General features: G+C 35.7%; 1 protein-coding gene across 1 annotated transcript in view; it reads right to left on the bottom strand.

Annotated features, from left to right (window-relative positions):
• RNF180 (ring finger protein 180) overlaps positions 1–16,666 on the bottom strand; it is a 156,635-nt gene that overhangs the window by 27,996 nt on the left and 111,973 nt on the right. The window contains exon 7 of the mRNA XM_054578406.1: positions 14,318–14,446. Coding sequence (XP_054434381.1) covers positions 14,318–14,446 — 129 coding nt within the window. The remainder of the gene's footprint in view (positions 1–14,317; positions 14,447–16,666) is intronic.

The following is a 16,666-nucleotide window of genomic DNA, read 5'->3' as shown; positions in this document are numbered from 1 at the left end:
CATCTATAAATAATACATTTTAAATTCATTTTATTTAATGAGCACTTTCCTGTTACTTAATTTTTCTCTTGTATAAATATTGGTGCTATTATAGTGCTTTCTGATTAAGTTAAGCATATCCTCCCTTCACTTCCTTTCTAGTCTTTCTTAATCAGAGGTTCAAAAAATCCAATGTCCAGTTGCAGAGTCATGTTATTACAGATTTTAGTAAAAGCTTTTATCTAGTTATATATTATAATATGTTTTAATGTTTTAATATTGTGTCATATATTCTGCAGGGCAGTTGGGGAAAGTATTAGTATTTGTAAAAGCACAGCATTAAAACGGTGAGCCCAGGGGCAGGCCAGGTGCAGCCACCCTCTCCCACCATAAGAATCTGTTTCTATGCTAACTTAAGAGGTCAGTAGGTGGATGTTAAGGGTATGTACATATGCATGCATTTACCTTATAAATGCAAATGTTTTTCATGGATTCGAAGGATTAATATTGTCAAAATGTCCATACTACTGAGAGCAATCTACAGAATTAATCCAACGCCTATCAAAACAGCAATGGCATTTTTTACAGCACTAGAACAAATATTCCTAAAATTTATATGGAACCATAAAGACCCGGAACTGTCAAAGTTATCTTGAGAAAGAACAAAGTTGGAGGTAACACACTCCTTGATTTCAAACTCTAACACAAAGCTACAGCAACCAAAACAGTATAGTACCAGCACAAAGACAGACATGTAGATCAATGGAACAGATTAGAAAGCCCCCAAATAAACCCACCCTTATATAGCCAATTAATTAATCTATGACATGGGAGGAAAGAACATACAAGGGAGAAATGACAGCGTCTTCAATAAATGGTGCTGGAAAATTAGATACATGAAAAAAAAAATCTGAATCATTTTCTTATACCATAAAAGAAAATAATAAAAAAAAAATGGGTAAAAGACTTGAATGTAACACCTGAAACCATAAAACTCCTAGAAGAAAACATAGGCAGTAAACTATGACATTGCTCTTAGTAATATTTTTTTGTCTTCTTGGTCGAAGGAACTAAAAGAAAAAATAACCAAGTGGCACTACATCAAACAAAAGCTTTTGCACAGTGAAGCAAACAGACAACAAAATGAAAAGACAACCTACTGATTGGGAGAGGATATTTGCAAATGATATATTTGATAAGGGGCTAATATCCAAAATATATATCAAAAGCTCACATATCTCTACTTCAAGAAAACAAACAATCCAGTTAAAAATGAGCAGAGGACCTGAAGAGACATTTACTGAAGGAGGAAATATAGAGGGCCAACAGAAATGAAAAGATGCTCATATCACTAATCATCAGGGAAATGCCAATTAAAATGAGTTATAACCTAACGCCTGTAAGAAACGCTATTATCAAAATCAATAAATGGTGGTGAGGATGTGGAGAAATGAAAACCCACATGCACTGTTGGGACTGTAAGTTAGTACAGCCACTATGGAAAACAGTATGGTGGTTCCTCAAAAAAAAAAAAAAAAAAAAAAAAAATTACCATACAGCCCAGCAATTCCACTTCTGGGCATTTTTCTGAAGAAAACAAAAACTCTAATCTGAAAAGATATACGCCCTATAATCTTTGCAGCACTATTTACAGCCATTTTTGGAAGTAACTTAAGTATCCATTGATAGATGAATGGGTAAGGAAGATTTGTTTTAAATATATAATGCAATATTATTCAACATTAAAAAGAATGAAATTTTGCCATTTGCAACATGAGTAGACCTAGGTGATATTAAGTGAATTAAGTCATACAAAGAAAGACAAATGCCTAATGATTTCACTTATGTGTGGAATCTAACAAAACAAGTGACAAAACAAAAGAGAAACAGATTCATAGATACAGAAAACAAACGGATGGTTGCCATGAAAGAGGAGGAAAAGGGGATGGGTAATAAAGGCCAAAGAGAATAACAGGCAAAAAGTTCCAGTTATAAAATGAGTAAACCATTGTACAGTACAGGCAATACAGTCAATGATAACTTGGTACAGTGAATAGACTTATTGTGGTAATCACATTGTAAAGTATATAAATGTAGAATCATGGTGTTGTACACTTGAAACTAGTATATTGTCAATTATACTTTAATAAAAATATTTTTATTAGTATTTTCTACCAACATCCAATTTTATATGAAATTAAAAAATAACCTCCCAAGGTGGGGAGGGATTGAGGTACGGAGGTGGGGCTGGGAGGGGGAGGGGAAAGTGCTGGCAGGTAAATGGAGACAAGTGTACAATAAAAATTAAAAAAAAAAAAGCAACCTCTACATATAAGAAACAATGGAAGGGATGAATTTGGTTTGTGCATGAGAGAGAGAGAGTTTGTACGCGTGAGAGAGAGAGAGGAAGGCAGAGGTGAGAGAGAACAAGAGTGAGAGAATAAAACTGCTGGTAATTTTTAAGATAACAGTCATGAAATGGTGATATTTGAACAAAATATAAATTCTTTTAAAAAATATTTTATTCATTTATTTTTAGAGAGAGGGGAAAGGAGGGACAAAGAGAGGCAAGAAAACATCCATGTGTGGTTGCCTCTTGTGTGCCCTCTACTGGGGACCTGGCCTGCAACCCAGACATGTGCCCTGACTGGGAAATGAACCAGCAACCCCTTTGGTTTGCAGGCTGGCACTCAATCCACTGAGCCACACCAAGCCAGGGTGTTTAAAATACAATACAAATTCATTTGGATCATGAACTTAATATAGGAACAAAAAAATGTTCATGTTTTTATTTTGAGTCCATTGCTCAAGTGAACTATTTACGGTAGACAGGGGCCATGGATTCAGTTACCCAACACTCGAATAACACTGGGTCACTTGAAAAGAAATGGAAATAGCCTAGCCTTGTTAGAATCTCTGAAACCAGCAAGCAGGACCTAGATAGAAACCAGGTTCCATGAGGAACAGTTGAAGGAATGTGGATTATTTTGTGTGTGGAATAAAGGTTTCCAGGGAACATCAAATGTGTCCTTATATTCAAAGAATAGTCATGTGGAGGAAGATTAAAACAGACTTTAACCAATAAAAGAAAACTGGGAGAAGGCAGATTTCATTCAACATAAAAAATTTTTGATGGAATTGTTAAAGTGGACAAGCCCCTGTCATTTGCATTTTACATTTTGGTGGAATTACATGTGTCTCTTGTTTTTAAGTCGTTTATGATAATGTAGGGCTTGTTACTGGGTTGGCTTCTGAAATAAATTTTAAACTCATAAGTAAACCCTATAGCAAAAACAGGGCCTGATTCTGCCACTGGAAAATAAATAGAAAGGAAAAGACACTTCGAAATTCGTAGGCCCTTTCAAAAAAATTATGTGTGAACAAAATTGTTCCGGTTTCAGAGAAAATGTAAAGGTTGATGTCCTTTCACTAAAATGCAGCACTCCAAGTCTAGGGCATATTTTAAAACCTCTATAACTTATCTCAAACTTTCTGGGAAGGTGAATTTCTGGGTTACATCCAAACTCCTGCTGTTTGAGCATGTACCGCTTCATTTTCTACTCTTTTTCATGTGGATATTCTTTCATTTCTACTGTGCGTGTTTAAATTTGCAGAATCAAGCTAATACCTTCAGGCAAGCTAATGATTAAATAAAACAATTCTCCAGTCTTTTACAAGACATTGATGGATTTGTCATAAACATATCTCAGATACCGGCATTTCAGTTGCATGTTTTTGTAAGCCAGAAATATGAGGGCATGGAATATTAAATCATAACTTTTTAAAATTTCTTTGACTTGAGTATATTTAGAAAAAAATTCAACAGTGTAGAATGTTTTTTGGCAAAAAGATTTTAGTAAAATATGTCAGCTTGTTTGCTTTATGTATTATTTTAATATTATAGATGTATTATATACTTATGTAATTTTTTCTTTACTTATGTAATTTTTTTTAGGGAACCAACTAACATGGCTGGAAATATGTCAACTCAGTACTGATAATTGAGATGCAATGTCTGGAAATGGTAGGTATTTCAGGGAAAGAACTAAGATTTACAGAGCCATCAGTGCAATTAGCACTTGAGAAGAGACGTAAAGTGCTAACTCACATTTACTTAGAATATTTCCATTCCTTTTCACATTACCCATTTTATGTATAAGTACATAAATATGTATTTTTAAGAGGAAAAAAACATGTCTGCTTATTAAACAATATCTATGACACATTAACTACTTGGTAGGATGAAAAGGAATGGGTCTATTCTAGGTTAAGAGTGAGCTATCTCAAAAGCTAAATGAATATAAGAAGCGTTTATAGGAGCTTCATTGGCTAGAAAATCTAAAACTATGTTAAAATGTTTTGTTTTTGTGGAAAGAACATTAATTTTGTGAAGCCAAAGGCATCTATGGAGACGTCTATTCTTTCCTATAAGATCCCCTTAACCACTTTATTTCCTTCTAACAACTTTTTAAAAAAAGCTTAAAAGAAGCTTTTCTTAGGGAAACAATTAATATGGAATGGATGGTATGGTATGCTGAGTAAATGTGATACAACTACAGAAATCATGGTCCCAGTTTTTTAATATGTTCCTAATTTTATACCATTTTATTTTTAATCATGATGATTCAATCAATATCGAATGGTTTATTTCTTATAAAAATAATTAGAAATGAATAACAAAAAAAATACTACATGTACAAGATGACTGAGGGGAAAATATATGGCTTTAAATAATAATTTTTAAAAAGGAAAAAACAAATAATGACCTTGAAAGCCACCTTAATACGGTACAAAAAAGACAATAAATTAAAAGAGAATAACAGTCAGGATTTAATGAAGAGCAGAAATTAATGAAATAGAAGACAAAGACATATTAGAGTTAATTTCAAAAACTGAGCTATTTTAAAATAATAAAATTGATGAATATCCAGCAAGATTAGGGACAAAACAGAGCATGAGTAAATAATATTAAGAATATAAAGAGAATATAACTACAGATACAGGAGATGTTAAAATATATAAACAACTTTTTATCAACAAATTTTTAAAACAAAAAGAACAAATTCCTAGCAAAAAGATAAATTACATAAACTAATTCAAGAAGATGTTGACAAAACAGACTGTGAAAAAGAAAACATAGATGCAATCTTACTAGTAAATACAGATGTAAAAATCTCAAACTACTAGCAAACTAAGTCTAGCAGTCACAAAAATGATCAATTTAAGTTTATCCCAGAAATACAACACTGTAACATTAGGGAACTGATTACAATCTATTAATGCCATTCAGTGCATTAACAGATTGATAAAGGGAAACCATATGATCATGTCAAGAAATGCTGAAAAATCTTCATAAAATTAAAAATTCGTTCAAGAAAAAACTATTAGCAAACTGGGAACAAATGGAGCTTTCTTAAAACCTGTTGTAGGATATCTACCAAAAACAGAGAGCAACAGTTCTATTCAATGATAACTATTAAAAGCATTCCTTTTAAAATGAGAGATGCTGCTGTCACTGTTTCTATTGAAAATCAGAGAGTAGTCTGAGACATGGCTCACCTCTTTGTACAACTAAATTATAGAACCACCACCACCACTCAGGACAATTAGAAATCAAGTTGAATGGATGTTTAACAACTACAGAATTAAAGAAACCACATCCATCTAGACTGGGAGGAGGGGTGCAGATATGGAATAGGCTGGTCAGATATCTAAGTGTGGTGGTCATATTGCTTTATGGTGCAGGCAGGGTGGTCCCAGGCAAAACACAGGTTGGGGCTGACCTTGGCCTGTACCACCCAGGAAACCCCAGGGCCAGTGCATCCAGCAGACAGCTATAGACCATCAAGGAGCACCATGACCTTGAACCTGTGCAGCTGATCCTCCCTGGATGACAGAGGTTGGTGGTAAGTGGTCATAGCCAAACCTTGCAGCTGACTGGCCTGGGTAAGTCCCTCACACTGCCCTGCCAACAGCAACCAAGGCTCAACTACAAGAGGAGGCTATACTCAGCCCACATGAAGGGCACAACTTGAGTAACCAGCTTGGGTGATAGGGGAGGCTGTGCCACTAGACCCTACAGGTCACCTACTACATTAGGCCACACTACCAAGACAGGGAATCATAGCAGCTCTACCTAAGACATAGAAATAAACACAGAGAAACTGCCAAAATGAGGAGACAGAGAAACATGGTCCAGATGAAAGAACAGATCCAAACTCCAGAAAAATAACTAAATAAAATGCAGATAAGCAATCTATCAGATGTAGATTTCAAAATACTCTTTATAAGGATGCTCAAGGAACTTAGTGAGGACCTCTGCAGCATAAAAAAGATCTAGTCAGAAATGAAGGATACACTAATTGAAATAAAGAACCATACAGAGTGAACAACAGTGGAGTGGATGAAGCTGAGAATCAAATCAATGATTTGGAACAAAAGGAAACAAAAAACAACCAATCAGAACAAGAAGAAGAAAAAAGAATCCAAAAAAAATGAGGATAGGATAAACAGCCTCTGGGACAACTTCCAGAGGTCCAACGTGCATTGCAGTGGTGCCAGAAGAAGAGCAAGAGCAAGAAACTAGAAATCTATTTGAAAAAAACTTCCCTAATTTAGTGAAGGAAATAGTCATGCAAGTCCAGGATGCACAGAGAGTCTCGAACAAGATGCATGCAAAGAGGCCCACTCCAAGACACTTCATAATGAAAATGCCAAAGGTTAAAGATAAAGAGAGACTCTTAAAAGCAGCAAGAGAAAAGCAGTTAGTTACCTACAGGGGAGTTCCCATAAGACTATCAGCTGATTTCTCAAAAGAAACTTTGCAGGCTTAAAGGGTTGGCAAGAAATATCCAAAGTCATGAAAAGCAGGGGCCAACAGCCAAGATTGCTCTACCAGCCAAGGTATCATTTAGAATCAAAGGGCAGATAAAGAGCTTTCCAGACAAGAAAAAACTAAAGGAGTTAATCAACACCAAACCATTATTATATGAAATGGAAAGGGACTTATTTTAGAAAAAGAAGATCAAAACTATGAACAATGAAATGGCAAAAATACAGATGTATCAACAGTTGAATTTAAAAAACAAACTAAGCGAACAAGAAGAACAGACAGAATCCTGGATATGGAGATCATTTTGATGGTTGTCAGATGGGAGGAGTCTGTGGGGGAATGGGTGAAGAGGTGAGAGGATTAAGAAGTACAAATAGGTACTTACAGAATAGCCATGGGGATGTAAAGTACAGTGCAGGAAATTGAGTAGCCAAAGAACTTATATGCATGACCCATGGACATGAACAATGGCAGGGGACTGCCTGAGGGAGTGAGGGGTGCTGGGTGGAGGGGGGCAAAAGGGGAACAATCAGGACAACATGAGCTGGTGAGGATGTGAAGAAATGGGATCCCTTGCACGCTGCTGGTGGACTACCAACTGGTGTGGTCCCTATGGAAAACAGCATGGAGATTCCTCAACACTACGAATAGCTGTATGATACAACACGGCAATTCCACATCTGGGTATTTATCAAAAGAAATGAGAACACTAATTTGAAAAGACAAATACCATATGATTTCACTCATATGTGGAATCTAATGACAAACTGAATAAACAGGCAAAATAGAGACAGACTCATCGACAGAGAGCAGAGTGACAGCTAAGGGAGGGGCGAGGGTAGGAGATGGAGGGATTGAGCAAAAAGGAAAAGAGACTCATGGGCATGAAAACAATGTGATTGTAGAGGATGTAGAGGGGTATCAGGGGACTAAATGATAATGGAAAAAATGCAAAAATAAATTAATTTAAATAAGAAAGATACATGCACTCCTACGCTCATTGCAGCATTACTTACAATAGCCAAGATATGGACAAAACCTAGGTTCCACTGACAGATGAATGGATAAGGAATATAAGGTATGTGTGCATATATAATACATATACAATGTTATATATATATATATATATTCCAAAGTTAATGGAATATTATGCAGGAATAAAAAAGAATGAAATCTTGCCATCTGCAACAACATGGATGGATTCTGAAGGTATTAATTATACTAAGTAAAATAAGTCAGGCAGAGAAAGGAAAAGACCATATGGTTTCACTTATATGTGGAATCTAAAAAACAAAACAAAACAAAAACAAAAACAAAAACAGGCTATTAGGAACACAGACCAAAGGGATGGTTATCAGAATGGAGGGGGTGGGGACTGGGTTAAAAAGGGAAAAGGGAATATAGCCAATAATGAGATAAGTTTGCATGATGACACATGATTACTAGAATTAGTGGGGTGAATACATTGTAAGGTATAAAAATATAAAATCACTATATTGTACACCTGAAACTAATATAACCAACATAATATTGTATACCAACTATAATTAAATTTAAAAAAAAAGTTCACTTAGTATGGTCACAAAATAATAGGTTAATATTCCAATTACATTTCTATACAACAATTACAGAAATACTAAAAAAAGCCTAGCATCATTGTAAAATAAATATTAAGAAGAGTATTCTATTAATTTAAGACTGACAGACATGACCCTGGCCAGATGGCTTGGTTGGTTGGATTGTCATTCTGTGCATCAGAAAGCTCAGGATTGTGGGTTCAATTCCCGGTCAGGGCCCAAACCTAGGTTGTAGGTTTGAACACCTGTCAGGGCACACATATAGGAGGTAACTGATGTTTCTCTTACATTGATGTTTGCCTCCCTTCCTCTCTCTCTAAAATCAATAAACATATCCTTGGATGAGAATTTAAAAAAAAAAAGTAAAACAGCCATGAGCCCTCTGTAACACAACATAAGAGGTGGATTCTAGACAAAGACTTAAATGAAAATGGCAAAAACTATAAGCCTAATATAAAGAAATCTAAAAGAAATCTTTGTGACCTGAGAATGGGGGAAAAACTTCTTGAACCAAACTTCAAAGTTATATATTTCTTTCAATGAAAAACACCATGGGCAAACTTAATATACAGATGTTAAATTGGGATAAAAAATTTGTAATTTTGAAAGCTGACAAGGGACTAATATCTAGACTATACAAGAAATTTTGGAAAATTGATGAAGGTATAAACCCCCCAGAAAAATGAGGAAAGCAGTTCCAAAAGAGGCATCCAAAAAGATAATATGCAATTGAAAGGATCTGAAACTATTAGATAAATTCCAAAGACTTTTAGGTCTATTTGAAATATACACAGGAAAATATCTTTATGACCATGAGGGGTAAAGAAGAATTTCTTAAGGCAGATAACACACACCAGAAAGATGAAGAAGAAAATGAATAATTATAATTCATTAAAAGATACCATAAAGACTACAGCAACCACTCATATAATTAGCAGAAAAAGGAGTCACCAAAAAATATTTTTACAACTCTCAAAAATCAACAAGAAAAATGGACAAAATTAATAAATGAATATCACAGTTGAAGAAACTCAATTGCTCAATACACATATAAAGCTATGTTCAATTCCCCTAAGTAATTAGAGAAATTGAAATAAAAACCCTGATATTATTTTATCTCTATCAGGCTGGCAAAATCTGAAGTTGAAAATATCAAATTTGTAGATTAAGCTGGTCATAAATCAATACAGTCATTTAGGAAAATGGTTTGGTTTAGGTAATCAACTTAAAGATGTGCTTTTCTTATGAACCAGCAGTTTTCTAATGTAATTCATCCTAGAGAAACTCATGCTCCAGGGGACATGGAAAATGTTTATAATAGCATTTTTTATAACAAAAACCTGGGCAACTAAATTGCTCATCATTGGGAGAATGGATACACCGTGCCATGTTCACATAATGGACTACAGTACAGCAGTAAAGATGAATGTGGTTACACTCTCTGAAATGGATGAATCCACGAAACAATGCTGAGTGACAAAGCACATACAGAAGGGTATATATGTTGCTACCACTGCAAATGTTCAAAACAACCAAAATTAAATAATGTTAATTATGTATACATATGTATACGTATATAAAGAAATAATAACTACAAAAGTCAGGGAACAGAAAGCAAACAAAAGTACAGAAGGTACTTCAGTAATACTAATAATTAAGAAATCCAGTTTGTGAATATAGACTGGTACAGCCACTATGGAAAACAGTCCGGCGGTTCCTCAGAGAGCTAAAAAGAGAGTTACCATATGACCCAGCAATCCTTCTCTTGGGTATCTACCCAAAAAACTCAAAAACATGTATTTGCAAAGATATATGCACCCCTACATTCACTGCAGCATTATCCACAATGGCCAAGACATGGAGACAACCAAAGGGTCCTTCGGGGGAGAAATGGATAAATAACATGTGGTAAAAATATACAATGGGACACTAAGCCGTAAGAAAAGATGAAATACTGCCATTTGTGACAACGTGGATGGACCTTGAGAATATGCTATGTGAAATAAGTCAATCAGAAAAAGCTAAGAACTATTATGATTTCACTCATATGTGGGACATAAAGCTGAAACTCTCGGACACAGACAGCAATGTGGTGGTTGCCAGAGGAAAAGGGTGGGGGAGGGGTCCTTATACATGGTGATGGAAGATGCTTTGTCTGCAGGTGGTGGGCATACAGTGCAATATACAAATCTGGAATCATAGAAATGTACACATAAAACCTATATGATCCTATCAACCAATGTCACCCCAATAAATTTATAAAAAGAAAATAAAATGCACATTTAGGAAAAAAAAGAATTCAGGAAAAAAATCCTATGTGTGACAATTACAGAGCCTTCACCAGGCAGGCCTCACGGGAGAAAGGAGCCCACACCACTCCTGCTGTACGGCCAGTGAATACTGGGAAGGAGCTGCGCTCAAGGTCTCCGGCCCCCTGGCGCGTGATGCTCTTTCGCACACTCACATTCCCAGTCCCAGCACTTGCATTCCTACCTAGGTCCTTTATCCGAGGCCTAGGGCAGAGGGCTTCTTCTGGCACCTCTGTGGAGACCTCTTTGAAGGGGTGAAAGGGGGAAACCTTGAAGACATTTTTTCTGACTCTGAATTAGTACATACTTTCCACTCCTAGCCCTGCTAATTTGTGTCCCCCTCCCCCCGCCCCCAGCTTAGGGACCATAAAACTGCCAGTGTTTTTTGGTCAGAACACCCTCAGCAGTGAGATGACCCCCACTCTTACTGATCTACCTGACTCTGGACCAGTGTGTCATTCCACAGGGAGAAACAGCGTGGGGGTCGGAGGAGCTGGCATGTCCCTTGGTTTTAGACTCTTGCTTACACATTGCACCAAGTGATTAAAGGCTTAACTCATTCAGTGTTGGCTGAGCTTATCAGCTCAGCTCTTCCTCAGCTCAGCTGAGCTCCTGACAGTAACACATTATATTCCTTAAGTTAGGTTAAAGCTACTTTGAACCTCCTATATAAAAACTTATAAAAAGTTAAGTTCTGTGGAATTCCTATGTAGAAGATAAATAAGATGAAATCACAGAGAAGCAACTGTTTAAATTATATCTTTAGTACCCCAGAATACAAAAAGATGAAGGAAATTATGGGGTTATCAGAAAGGTGCTTCATTCTTTTGAAAATTTGGGTGTATGGTTAGAAGGTTGGATACAATGGAATCTTTTAAAACACTTAACTCATATCATAACTTTTTTCTTCTTTGGTATGAAATCCCTTAAGTAAGACTGATTTTCTTATATTTGATTTTATATTATATTTTGAGCCAAATGTGGTATAGTTTAAATGTTTTCTTTATACCAAATCTGTGGATAATGAGTTTCTACAGTTACTAACCACTTGAAAAAAATAGTATGTGCTTACATAATGTCTTTAAACTACTTTCTTCATTCAAACCACTGTATAAAGTTATATTTGTCCTTAAATGACTTTTTTCAAACCTCAGGGAGTCTGTATATATTTTTTTTATCTTGACCATTCAGACTCTATCTCTTTCTCCTTTTGGTCGACGTCCTTGCTGTGCCGGTATTATCCATCTTCTTATACAGAAGTCCCTCCTGGTCTCTGAGGATCATAGTTCCTCATATCTCATATCTAGACCTTTCCAACCGGACCCCATAACATCATAAGGGGCAAGTACCAAAAGTGTACAGTAGTTCATGCTCTGACATACCATGGTTTTAGAAAAGGTGAAATTGTATTTTATGTCCATATTGTAGAGTAACAAATTCTCAAAGGTATTAGAGATTGCCTTGCCCTTATTTTGATAATTCCTTTTATTTATATAGTGCAATTAGTTATAATTTAAAATGTATTATCACATTTGCTTATTTGATCCTTACAACAATTCTGTTAATTAGGCGGGGCAGATATAATTACTCCCATTTTATAGATCAGAAGACAGAAACAAAAGAAGAGGTTTAAAAAAATGAAACTAGATGGTAGCTTACACCATACATAAAAATAAACTAAAAAATGATTAAAGACTTAAATATGAGTTGTGAAACCATAAAGATCGTAGAAGGAAACACAGGGAGTAAAATCTCAGATATACAATTTAGAAATATTTTTGCCAATGTATCTCCTAAGGCACCAGAAGCAAAGCAGAAAATAAACAAACAAGATTACATCAAATAAAAAAGCTTCTGTACAGCTAAAAAAAACTATCAACAGGATGAACAGGTAGCCTACTGTATGGGAGAACAGTTTTGCCAATGATACATCTGACAAGGGTTTAATCTCCAAAATATACAAAGAACTAATCCAACTCAACACCAGGAAGACAAACAACCCAAATAAGAAATGGACAAAAGACCTGAATAGATACTTCTCCAAAGAGGACACACAGAGCACCTATAGATCTATGAAAAAATGCTGAACATCACTAATAATCAGAGAAATGCAAATTAAAACCTCAATGAGATATCACCTTACACCTGTCAGAATGGCTATCCTCAATAAATCAACAAACAACTTGGTGTGGTTGAGGAAAAAAGGGAACCCCAGTGTGCTATTAGTGGGAATGCAAACTGGTGCGGCCACTGTGGAAAACAGTAAGGAGTATCCTTAAAAAATTAAAAGTGGAACTGCCTTTTGACCCAGCAATTCCACTTCTGGGAATATACCCCAAAGATCCAAAAGCACCAATACAAAATAAAATATATAGGCACCCCTATGTTCATAGCAGCACTATTTACAATAGTTAATATTTGGAAACAGCGTAAGTACCCATCAGTAGATGAGTGGATAAAAAAGCTGTGGTACATTCACACAATGGAATACTATACAGCAGTAAAAATGAAGAAACTTACATTTTGCAACAGCATGGATGGACCTGGAGAAAACGATGCTAACTGATTTAAGCCAATCAGTGAAAGAAAAATACCACATCATCTCACTTATATGCGGAAACTAATGAACACAATAAACCAATGAACAAAATGGTAACAGAAGTTTAGATACATAAAATAGACTGAGAGTTGCCAGAATTGGGGGGATGGGATGAAAGATGGGGTGAAGGGATTAACCAAAGGACATTTGTGCACAACCCATGGACATGGACAACAATGTGGAAATAGGCTTGTGATGCAGAGAAGGTAAGGCTGGGGGGAGGTGGGGAAAAGGAGAGAACGTGGGAACAACTGTAACAGCATAAACAATAAAAATAAAGCTAAAAAAAGAGCCCTGGCTGGTATGGCTCAGGGGATTGAGTGCCAACCTGTGAACCAAAAAGTTGATAGTTCGATTCCTAGTCAGGGCACCTGCCTGGGTTGTGGGTCAGGTCCCCAGTTGGGGGCACTCAAGAGGCAACCACACGTTGATGTTTCGCTCCCTCTCTTTCTCCTTCCCTTCCCTTCTGTCTAAAAAGAAATTTTTTTAAAAACTGAAAAAAAAAAAAAAAATAGAAGAGGTTTTAATGACATCCCTGAGGTCAGATGCTCATTAGATCTGCCTGAATACAGAAAGCAGTATTCTCAGTCCATTGTATGTCTCTTGAGACACTCTCTACACCAAGGCTCAGCCACTTTCTACTTGTCCTAATCTTGTGGGACAACTATAAAATATTAAAACTAAATAGACAGCTTATGATAATGAATTATTCAGAATCTTTGTAAAGAATATCAGTGTTATTGTCAAATACAGCATTTGACGAATCTGTTACTTTTGAGATTAATTTCATTATTTACACATAAAACAATGAGAGCAAAGCAAATTTTGCTCTTATGGCATAGTCTCCATTTTCTTCATATGTATGCCTGTGGCTTTCAGCAAAATCCTTACTAAAAATTGATCAATTCAAAGATATGTTTCTACTAACATTTCTAAGGCAGGAAGTAAACAGTTTTAAAAACAGAGCTTGGACAAAGTTAGTAGATATTTTTTTTGCAGGGGGAGGGGTTCGTTTCCTTACCTCCAAAAAGACGGAATGCTTTTTTTTTGCAGCTTGGTAGAGGCCATTTTGCAGAGCTGGATTTCTGAAAGCTTTGTTTTATTTTCAAATATTCTTTAGTGAAGAATGTTTTTGTGGCATTGTTCAATTCTAGAATAAAGTAAAAGAAAATAGTATTTTTAAACATTAATTTGAGTAAAATGGTAAGAACATAAAAAGTAATTGTTGTATTATTTTGATAATATATGCAGATCTCTTTAAGACGGTGAAGACAAAAGTAGAGTTGATTTTCTTTTTAAGTCAAGCAAACATAATTATCCCAAATTCACATTTGAGGCAACTTTGATATGCCTACACATAGAACATGCTTCTACTCTGTAGCTCCTATGTCAGATATATGCTGGAAGTGGAGGATGCAGCAACGAATCACAAGACATAGTTCCTACCCTCAAGAAGATTACAATGAAAGATGGAAATAACAGGGACACAGAAATGGGGAATAATGTGTTAAGGGGGTAGCAAGAGAGTAGCTAAGGTATAATATGTGAGACTCAGGAGTGATAACGGAAAGGAAAAACCCTTTTATAACTTTTCAGTTCATAATCTATTTCATTCTACGCCTGATGGGTTGAACATTTACTGAGACTAATGCTGCTGATTGGAGGAAATTGGAAAAAAATGAAGAAATAAGTTCTCAACCCTTCGGAAGCTTGCTAATGCGTTAGAAAAAGAAAATATTCATTTCATGTAAACACAGACCAGAGGACACACATGATGATATTCACTTCAAGTAGCAGAAAGTCTCTATACTGAGCCATGGAAAGCTCGGTACACTCCGAATAGAACAGGTTAATGGCAAAGTACTTCTCAGAGAGGCCAGTGCATAGGTGATTGCTAACTTAAGATGTTAACTGTAGCCTTTCCATCAATAGGTTTCTCTTACTTTCATCTCACAATTATTATCCATAGCATTTCCTTAGTTTCCATCCTGTTAAGGCTTTTGAGCTTCTGCTCAAATCAGTTCCAATAATTTTTCTCTATTTTTCCTAATCATGCCCTTGGATTGATTCTTACCTAATTCACAGGAAAAATGGATTCACAAAGTTTATACTTAACAGGAAAATAATATAAAAAAATAGACTGACTACTCTGGGCAAGTGAGGGTATATATTAAACTACTATGCGTTTTAACTTCCCTTCTCCATTCCATACCCAAGAACTAGTAATTCACGCACACAAGTTAGAGAAAAAGTATTTCCACAGTTTTTATACTCATTAAGTATGCTGGGGGTTATTATGGCTAGTGAGTTTATCTTTCATGTGTTACTAGTTAAGTCATTTCAGGTTGGATATGCTCACAGTGTTTTCTGCAGCAGTGCCCTGCTGTTGTTTTAAACTTCACCTTGCCCACTGCCTGTGAAAAGCCCTTTAGTTACAAAAAGATACAGCACCATTGTGTGGTTCAATTCAAAGGACTCATCAGTGCCATTCATACTGATGAAGAGAATGGAAGAAGTTATCAAATGACTTACCATATTTTGCCATGTATGAATGCATGTATACACATGTATAATGCATACTTTTTTTGCCCAAATTGTTCAGGGAAAAATAAGGATGTGCATTATACATGGGTAGTACCTGAAATACCTTGTATTTCTTGTGTTTTGTACTTACTTGTTACATAAAATTTCTTGTACCATAATGTTAAAAAATAAATGCTAAAATTCCTTTATAATACAAAAAACAAGTATCCAAAAATAAATACATAAATAATTGAATTAAAGAATTAAAACAAAAGATTTTTTTTTCTTGAAAGTTTGGGCCAAAAACATGGTTGCGCATATACACAGAGCACATTATACATGGCGAAGTACGGTATAACACTTCACGTATAGTAACAACTGTCTTGCAGGACTTCTCCTTAAGTCCTTACATAGTGATGACTATAACTTGTGCTATTTTCTGACAAATTAAAATCCCTTGAGATAAGTGGTATTGTGTTAACAATGAACTCTTGGGCAAACTGACTTACAACTTTTTAAATGTCCTTAAATGAGACAAAGTGTGATGGGATTGAAGATTTCATGCAGGAGACAATATAAACCAATTTGAAGAGTTTGCAGCTCAACAATTCTTATTCACTCCATTTCATTCTCCTCACTCCCTCCCCCTCCTCCTCCTAGAGAACTTGTAGCCATGTTCTAAAATGTTGATGCAACAACCAAAGGATGCCATTGCACCCCCCTGGTTTATACTGAAGACTTATTTGGAAGTAAGTTGAATTCTATCTAGTACACCTGATCAAAAGGGCATTCCTGTAAGAGTCATCCAATAGCTGCAGTTACAACTTTCCACAAACAAAATTTTTCC

The sequence above is a fragment of the Pteronotus mesoamericanus genome, unplaced genomic scaffold (assembly GCF_021234165.1).
Source record: "Pteronotus mesoamericanus isolate MK-2021 breed Mesoamerican mustached bat unplaced genomic scaffold, CSHL_Meso_final contig_50, whole genome shotgun sequence".
Classification (NCBI taxonomy): Eukaryota; Metazoa; Chordata; class Mammalia; order Chiroptera; family Mormoopidae; genus Pteronotus; species Pteronotus mesoamericanus.
Note: the sequence above shows the minus strand (reverse complement) of the source record. Positions and strands in the feature narration are given on the sequence as shown.